Genomic DNA, 9,806 nt, shown 5'->3' on the forward strand with positions numbered 1-9,806 from the left:
GCCGCACAGGGCCCCTAAGGGCTCTCAAATTCTCAGGAATGCCCATAGGTAAAAGAAAAAAAATAGTGAGCCCATTTTACTAGCTGCACGGAAGGGGGGGGGGGGGGGCTCGATTTCTCAGGAATGCCACTGCTGTATCCTCAGTGTAATATTTAATTGAATGTATTGTAAGTATAAGTATATGATATTACGTTTATTCTAGCAGTAAAATGATTAGATCTTATAAGACTGAGTTATTAGGTTATATAGGTCAACAGAGACCACCAATACAGTTTGACATTAAGCATTTGAGCCCTATGGATGACATCTTGGTACTGGTGGACAGGCATTCTTGTAATTTGTAAATTCTCCAGGTACAACCAAATCCTAGTCGATGTTCTGACTGCCGTATCTTTTTAGAACCGAATACCTTCCTCTGTCATCTCTGGTCTGTCTCTTTTTGAGAGAAGATTTTCTACCACGCCTGACTATGAAGAGCTTCGAGTCTATCGGGACTCGGGAGAAGATGTGGTGTTAACCCCCTCAGCTTCGTCTTCTTACTTCATCCATACTTTTTATGAAGTGTGGGGCAAACGGCGCCCTCTACTTCTACTTCTAACTAAAGTGTCATTTCGTAGCACATTCCAGTTGATTAATTATTTAGCAAATGTGAATATATACTTCTCCTTCTAACATATATATGATCTTCAAACACTATTCATAACAACACAATGGATCCACAACCAAGCAGCCCATTTCAAGAGTTCGTAAAGGCCCAACACGTAAGGAAGTAAATAGATGGAATGGACGCATCCTGGTTCGATTAGACTAGAAGGTGGGGCCGGCTGAGGCCCGGCTAGGACCGGCGCCGGTCCCCCACACCGCTCCCTGGGGCTCGGCTCGTCACACCCGGCAATCTACAGCCGGGTCCGCCGCTCCTCTTTTGAATATTATAGCCGTTAAACAACGGCTTTTTTAATAAAAAAAAAAATTCATTTTCATTTTAAATAAATACCACAATCTCATCCTTTTTTATACCATTCTCTCGCATTCTACTCTCATTCTTCTCCAATTCTCTTTTTTTTTTATAAAAACACTCCATATTTTTTATACAATTTGCTCTAATCATGAATCAATTCAACCCAAACACCTCAACCCAAACAGCCCCAACCCGAATAATCCCAATCCGAACTAACCTAATTTTTTTTCGAGTCCCACTTACACTCCGACTATGGATCCTTCGTGGGGGGCTTCACAATTTCCGTTTTCGGGTTTCCAACAAACACCCAACGGCTTCTCACAAATGTCTCGACTTCAACAAAAAAATGGACGTCGTAGGTTTTTTTTTATTTTTATGAAATGTAATTTTTTATTTTTATTTTTTGTTTTTTTAGGAAATGTAATTTTTTTTATATTATGAAATGAAATTATTTATATTGTTTTATGTTGTATTTTTTAATTTTTATAAAGTTTTTATTAACTTAGGTTATTAAATTAAAACTTAGAAAATTATAAAATAATGAGGTGGGGCCCCATCCTCCATCCTTCATGGAGGCTCATCCCCACGAGCCGCCTACGTGACGCCTACGTGGAGGCTCATCCCCACGGGGATGAGCCGAACCATACCCTTTAGTCTTAGTGGATTATATCAGTTCACTCACTTCACAGTGCTTGACTTAGTGAGTAGATGAGATCGTTTGACCAATTGAATGTGCTCTAATAAATTAATATTAATAATAATGATAAAATAGTGAAAACTTGTTGACTAAAATCAACACCACCGGTATTTTAATTGAAATTTACCAATGAAAAATGCAAATACTCAAAGATCGAAAAGCAATAAACTTCACAAGTTAATAAATATTCATCCATTGATTAAGTATTAAGTTAGCAAATCCAAATCCTTGACTAAACCATAAAGGGGCAATGGTCAAAGTTTGTGAGGACATAACTTTTACATCCTAAGTGAGAAGCGTCTCACCAAGAACTTGAGCAAGATAGAGGGTGGATCCGTTGTCGATAGAGTAGTCTTCAAGGGTAAAGGTGTCCACGTATAGCCTCCTATTGTGCAAAAACAGAACCTGCTGACCCGTAGGAATGTGTTCCTGGGCCTGAATCTTGGCTTTCACATCGTGAATGGTGTCTGTGCTTCCCACATCTAGGTGGATGGTCTTCTTAGTGGCGGAAACCTGGATCTGAATCCTCATCGACACCCTTGTCTCCATCTCCATGGATGTGTCATTGATCACAAGCCTGAAGGGGCCCTTCTCCTGGAAGTTGTAAGTTCGCAGGAGGCGGCCGTCGTCAAGCTCCTCTCCATCATAGACCAGCCTATGCTGCTTCAGGGGAATGTGAACCTTATCTTCAATCAAGTTTTTCACGTCTTTGATCAAGAGGTCGTAATTAACCACCACAGGGACCTTTCCACTGGCGGTCACTACATAAATCTCTGTGTTTAGCGCCACTCCCTTTTCATTCACCACAAGATCCAGGGTGGAACCCGCAACAATGTTGTAGTGTGCCAGCGTATGGTCTCCCACCTGCAGACTCATTCCGGCCAGGAATAGCTTCTGCCTGTACCCGGGAATATCTTCTTTTTTCATGATCTGGTACTGCAAGCTGGAGATTTTCTGGTCCGATTGGATAGACAAAGTGAAGGTTTTTCCATTGAGAATACGCACAAATATCGGCATTCCCCCCCACCACCAACCCTTAGGTTTAGGGATGAGTTCCCAATGGAGGTCATGGTTGTCGACGCTGCAAATGTCGTCGATCTTCGCCTTAACAAGATCAAACGTGTCCAAGCCCACAACCTTCAAGACGAACGTCTTACCTGTTGTGGTCCTGATGCACAGCAGCATCTGTAGAAAGAAAGAAAGAAAGAATAGATATCTTATCAAGCTAATTATGATGTATAACAGGAAGCATTGCGAGATCTCGTTTCAGCATCAAACTAAACAAGTAATCAACAAGAATGAACACAAATCTGCACCTCTGCGATGAGGGAATTGGAAGGAAGGCACAAACAGTAGTCAAAGCTGCACTTGTGCGCCATTTCCTTCATCTTCGCCATAACATTATCAAACGTGTCCGAGCCCACAACATCCAAAAAGATGCTCTCACATGTGGTGGTCCTCATGATCAGCTGCATCATCTGTACAAACAAAGAAACATCAAAAATAGGATATATATATATAATTACCCAAATATCTTATCAATCAACACACATAAATACTATTCGTCAAGTGATTTCGCACTAGCATACTCATGAATCGTGATTAACATGTTACACTTTACTTTTCTTACTAAAAGGTACTTTATAAACACCAATATTATTATCATCATCATTATCATTATCATTATCATTATCAATCTATTAAATAACAAACCTTGGAAACAGTAGGTGGACACCTGTCCACCTGCTGTTGGCTGTTTTTTATTCATTTCGCACTTTTTGTTTGTCTTTAAAACTTATTGTTTTCGGTTGCGTTTAGGACAGCTGTGGTGATTCACTGGTGTAGGGGGCCTTTTTTTGTTTGTCGTATTCCGGGTTTGAATCTGTGCGTTGTTTTTTTACTGTGTTTTTCTCCCTTTTAAAAGCCAGCCTACGTGGCTCACCACCGCCCTTCTTTTTTTAAGTTCTGCATCATCGCTTCCTCCCTGTTTTCTTCAGCCTGTGTTGTTTTGAAGATGAGGATGTTGAATGGTGAAAGGAGCTTGGTTTAAAAAAGCGCGAAGCGCTCCGAAGCGTTTTGGTTCCAAAAGCTTTAAGCGAAGCTTCAAGCGCGAAGCGAGAGCTTCACGTATACGAAGCGCTCAAAATTAAAAAAAAATTTAAAAAAAATATTGTGCACATCAATATGACCTATTCTACTTGTTAATCAATAATAAACACAAAAACATGATTAAAAAACACACTTAACACATAAAAAACATAGTTAAAACATAAATTAAAGTCGAAACACACTTAAAACATAAACATAAAAATAGTCTTTTCCGATGAGAAGGACTTTTCCGAGGCAGCAGTAGTGTTGTTTGATCCTGAGGCCATTATGATTTCTAAACAGAAATCAAGTTGCAGACAGCAGCAGCAGCGTGAAGAAGAAGCAGGCAGCAATGAAGAAGAAGCAGGCAGCAATATAGAAGAAGCAGGCAGCAGCAGCAGCAGCAGCGTGAAGAAGAAGAAGAAGCAGCAGCCAGCGTGATTTTTTTTTAGGGTTTAGACTTAATAGAATCTGTTTTTAAAAGCAGGTTGCAGGTGGGCTTTTTTCTTGGGTATATATTCTTTAAATTAGGCCCATGTTGGTGGGCTTTTTAATTATAAAACCAGCCCAGAATGGCGCCTCAGCCGCCTAACGCCTCGAAATACTAGCGCTTTAAGCCCGCTTCATAGCGCCTCATGTACTTTAGCGCTTTATGTGAAAAAAAGCGTTTTTATGGGCGCCTCACGCCTTAAGCGCCTTAAGCTCGCTTTTTTAAACCAAGGAAAGGAGTGGACTGGTGCAGAGGTCTTAGTACAGTTGTGGTAGTTTTATTAGGAGTGAATTTCAAGTTTTGTCCTTTATCTTTAGGCCACTTTGCAAGTTTTGTCCTTTATGTTTAAATTTGACGAGTTTTGTCCTTTATGTTTAAAAATCAAGCACGTTTTACCCTTTATGTTTAAAAATCAAACACGTTTTGTCCTTTATGTTTAAAAAATCAAGCACGTTTTGTCCTTAAAAATCAAGCATAAAGGACAAAACGTGCTTGATTTTTAAACATAAAGGACAAAACTCGTCAAATTTAAACATAAAGGACAAAACTTGCAAAGTGGCTTAAAGATAAAGGATAAAACTTGAAATTCACTCTTTTATTAGTTTTTATCATTGTTATTCACTGCCATAAATTCATGTTCTTGAGTTTTTTTCTGTTTTTTGCTTAGGTTATTCGATGTTGTTGATTCTAAATGATAAGTATAATCGTTCCGCTGTTCCGCCAGGGCTCTCTATTGCTAGGCGGTGTTATCTTCTTGCTAATTCTTTGAATTTAGATCATTCTTATTATTTGATAATGTTATCTACACTGGATTTGGTTTAGTTTTCCCTATTCTTTAATAAAGGTCTATTTATATTTTTGTTGTTGTGCGAAAGTATGGTAAATAAAAGAAATTTGGATGTGTGGTATATATATATATATATATATATATATATATATATATATATATATAGGGGAAGGTTCGTTGGGGAACACTAAAAAAGTGGTGAACAGTGGGGAACCGACTCAAACGAACTCCGATTGGACTCATTCCAGCGGCGTTGGAACAGGCTCGTCGAACCCTAACTAAAATCTCTTAACCCTAAACTCTAAATCCTAACTCCTAAACTCTAAACTCGAGAGCTAAAAAAATAAGACTAAAACCTAAGCTAAACCGTAAAATCTAAACTATAACCCCTAAAAGCTAAACCCTAAAGCTAAACCTAAAGCTAAACCCTAAACACTAAACCTAAACCCTAAACCTAAACCTTAAACCCTAAACCTAAACCCTAAACCCTAAAAGCCAAACCCTAATATATTTAGGGTTTAGGGGTTATGATTTAGTGTTTAGGGTTAAGAGATCCTAGTTAGGGTTCGACGAGCCGGTTCCAACGCCGCTAGAATGATTCCAATCATCGGAGTTCGTTTGAGTCGGTTCCCCACTGTTCACCACTTTTTTAGTGTTCCCCGATGAACCTCACACAATATATATATATATATATATATATATATATATATATATATATATATATATATATATATATATATATATATATATAGGAGAAGGATCCGTTAGGAATCACCCTTTATTGCGAGAACCAATGTGAACACAACCAAAAATATACATGTATATATATTCCAGGCGCGGCGTGTATATCTCTCTACTTTTGCCACTGTCAGAGAATGGGTGAAGGAGAGATGGTGACGGAGGTCTGTGTCGGTGAGAAATGGGGTAACAGAGAAGAAGGAGTGGAGCAAAAACTCGTAGTCGAGCAGAGAGAAAGAGAAGCAGGGAACATCACTGGTCCCAACCGCTGCTGCCGGTTTTCCCCGTCATCCTTCGCAGTGGCGGCCGACCCAGAAATTTTTTCATGGGGTGCGACATTTTTGAAGCATTCTTTGTCTACTGTTATATAATACTTTTTTTCGGTAACCTCTGGTAAACGGCGGATAAAAAGAACTACCCAATTAGTTCCTTATCATTTTTCATCATTTGAAAACATTGCGAGACCAATAATCCATAAACAAGTCACCTACAAGTAATCAATACCTAACCTAAACGCTAAAGTAAGAATATATTTTTATACAATAAATAAAAAATAAACAATCTAGAATTCAGTTTGTGATCCAACGATGCACCGATTAGAAAAGAAAATTAAAGAAAAATAATAATAATAATAATAATAATAAGAGTTAATTACTATTTTCGTCCCTCTGGTTTGTCAAAAATCACTATTTCAGTCCATTAGTTTAAAAATTGCGATTTCAGTCCCTATGGTTTCACTTTCGTAACCATTTCAGTCCCTGTGGTTTTACTTTCGTAACCATTTCAATCCATTTATTCTGTTAGTATAGAGACTGAAATGGTTACGAGGTGGACTGAAATGGTTACGAAAGTAAAACCACAGGGACTGAAATCGCAATTTTTAAACTAATGGACTGAAATAGTGATTTTTGACAAACCACAGGGACGAAAACAATAATTAACTCTAATAATAATAACTAGATATAAGACCCCGCCGCGTTGCGGTCGGGGCTTACAAATTCAGCCAGCATGGGTTAGTTAATTATTAAGGGGCTGTTTATTTCCCTCTTAATGAGGGTCTGAATGGTTCAGACCTCTTACTGGTTCAACACTAATGATTCATACTGTTTGTTTCGTGAGTAAATATCTGAATGTTTCAGACATTTGCATCTGAATGGTTCAGACATTTGCATCTGAGTGATTAATTATTATACTGAGTCTCAATGGTTAAGACCTTTAATCTGAATTGGTCAGACATTTGCCTTTGAACGATTAAGCATTATACTGTCTCTTAATAATTCAGACCTCATACTGCTTAATTATTTAATAGTTCAGACCTCTTACTGATTCATCACTTAACCATTCAAAAGTTACCAAACAGCCCCTAAACATTACACATGAGCTCCATGTTACGGCCGGTGTATTTGGTACCAGTACCCACTTTTCTCGTTTTTTAGTACCGGTACCGAATGGGTACCGAGCTCATCCCTACCTAACAATGTTACCAATTAATAGTATATAAATAAATAAATACTATAGTACATGGTTTTATCATAAAGCAATTTCCAACTTTATAAGCTAAAAATACAAGTTTTAATGCCTAACGATGTTACCAATTAATAGTATATAAATGGATGCATGCAACTTATTAATATAAACAAAACAGTTTTTTAATAGTGAGAGTCTAATAGAGAAAAAAACATGTTGTACAAGTGATAATGCATGAAATAAAGATAAAACACATGTTACAAAATTATGAAGCCTACACCTATTACAAATTGATAATATATAATAATATTAATTTTTTTTTTGGAAAACCATTTTTTTGGAAACTCCCCAAAGCTTAAAGTATAAGTCTACTAAACACCAACATATTGGTAATTTATAATATGCTAAACAAATTGAAAATATATAATAATATTAACTTTCTTTTTGGAAAACCAATTTTTTTTGAAAACTCCCCAAAGCTTAAAGTATAAATCTACTAAACACAAATATATTGGTAATTTATAATATGGTAATAATAATAATAATAATAATAATAATAATAATAATAATAATAATAATAATAATAATAATAATAATAATAATAATAATAATAATAATAATAATAATAATAATAATAATAATAATAATAATAGAACTGATGCCCACTTGTTAAATCTAGAAGAGCATATTACATCCTACTTTGTTTTATTAGGTTTTCTCAAACAATTCAACACATAATACAACCAACGAATCAGATTGTATACCGGAGAAGAACGAGGGAATCGAATTGTTTACGAGAGAACGAACAATAAGGAAGAACGTACATTGAACAACCTGCAAATAAATCAAGAAAAACATACCTTTTCAGCGACGGTGACCGTAGACCAGGAAGAGGGTGACGGCGGCCGGCAATGAGTACGAAAGTCCGATTGAGAGAGCAGGGGCTGAACAACAATGGCAAAACCCTAATCCTTTTAGGGGTGTTTGGCCAAGCTTTTTAACAAACCTTAGACCATGTGTAGTCATAAAGCCCTCAAAGGGGCGTTATGCGCCATGTGGCATGCCACGTCAGCAAAGGGGCTTTATGGGGCTTTATGCAATTTGGGGCCGTAGTCATAAAGCCCCTGTGTAATCATTACTCAATTAATTTAATTTTCTATTTTTTAAATAATTTTTAAGTTTTATAAAATAAAAAACATTTCATTAAATAAAAAACACTACATTAAAAATAAAAAAAAAAAGTTACACTAAAAAAAAAATTACACCTAAAAAAAAAATTACACCTAAAAAATAAATTTATTCTTCGGTGTCATCTTCGTTCTCTCCTTCTTCCTCTTCGTTTTCTCCAGCATCTAAACCTACGTCTTCAAAGTTCCCGTCTTCGAATTCCTCCCCCACTTCTTCCTCGGAATCTTCGTTGTCATCATTGTTTGATCGAATTGGGCGAATCGCCCAAGCATGCTCAACCAAATCCGCCTTCAACGTGTTATGTATTTCTCTTGATCGGAGTAGTTGAGCATTTGCGAGTCTCTCTTCCGTTGTCGCTTGGGGTAGTTCGACCAAATCTTCGGGAATATAGTTTTGGCATATCGCTTTTCCATCATCCTCAATGATCATATTATGCAAAATGATGCAAGCATACATGGCCATTCGTATTTTATCCTTATGCCACATGCGACAAGGATTCCTGATAAAATGCCATCGTTGCTGTAGAACCCCAAAACACCTCTCGATGTCCTTTCTCGAAGACTCTTGTAATTTTTTAAAATACTTTCTTTTTTCATCGAAAGTTTCAGAAAACGTTTTAACAATAATCGAATACTCGGGGTAGATACCATCGCCCAAGTAGTAGCCATGCTCGTAATCGTTCCCGTTTGCATGGAAACCGGCCTTTGGTATAGTTCCAGAAATGTAGCCCTCGATTAATGGTGAAGCCTCTAACGTATTAATATCGTTAAAACACCCGGCTACACCAAAGAAGGCCGACCAAACCCAAAGGTCGTATGACGCAACACCTTGTAATACCAAAGTTGGCCCTTTTTGATCACCCCGCGTATGTTGACCTCGCCATGCGGTTGGACAATTATACCAACGCCATTGGCGACAATCCAAGCTACCAATCATGCCGGGTATTCCATGCTTTTCTAGATGCACCTCATATATTTTTTGAAGGTCGTTCCAAGTGGGGTTTCTCAAATAACGTTTTCCATATAACTGGCATATTCCTAAAATATAATTTAAAAGTTACGAAAAAATAAATGTATAAAAGTAAATAAATAAAAGACAATTAAAAAATTACCATAGCAAAAATGTTCCAAGGTATCTCGGGTTGTTTTCTCCGCCATCTTCAAATACTCGTCGTTGATGTCGTACGTGTTTCCGTATGCTAATACGCGTAAGGCGGATGTGACCTTTTGAATTGAGGTGAAGCCTAGATATCCTCGTGCGTCCATTCTTTGCTTAAAGAAATCGTACGTATTTTCCAAGTCATTGTTAATGCGCAAAAATAACCTTTGGCTCATACGAAAACGTCGTCTAAAAACATTCGGTCCGTGAACCGGTGCCGCGTCAAAATAGTCTT

General features: G+C 37.4%; 1 protein-coding gene across 3 annotated transcripts; it reads right to left on the reverse strand.

Moving 5' to 3' along the window:
• Positions 1-1,806: 1,806 nt before the first annotated feature.
• LOC110939758 (polyubiquitin 9-like) lies at positions 1,807-8,244 on the reverse strand. Of its 3 annotated transcripts, none has more exons than XM_022181319.2 (3): positions 8,086-8,244; positions 2,972-3,133; positions 1,807-2,840 (listed from the first exon to the last, which is right to left on the reverse strand). In XM_022181319.2, exons 2-3 carry the CDS (start codon positions 3,131-3,133, stop codon positions 1,941-1,943), a joined length of 1,062 nt encoding a protein of 353 aa, XP_022037011.2. In that variant the 5' UTR covers positions 8,086-8,244; the 3' UTR covers positions 1,807-1,940. The 3 variants fall into 3 exon arrangements, with proteins under 3 accessions (XP_022037011.2, XP_022037013.2, XP_022037012.2); XM_022181321.2 differs by lacking the exon at positions 8,086-8,244 and adding an exon at positions 3,947-4,167; XM_022181320.2 differs by lacking the exon at positions 8,086-8,244 and adding an exon at positions 3,369-3,929.
• Positions 8,245-9,806: the final 1,562 nt, after the last annotated feature.

The sequence above is a fragment of the Helianthus annuus genome, chromosome 5, assembly GCF_002127325.2.
Source record: "Helianthus annuus cultivar XRQ/B chromosome 5, HanXRQr2.0-SUNRISE, whole genome shotgun sequence".
NCBI classification, from domain to species: Eukaryota; Viridiplantae; Streptophyta; class Magnoliopsida; order Asterales; family Asteraceae; genus Helianthus; species Helianthus annuus.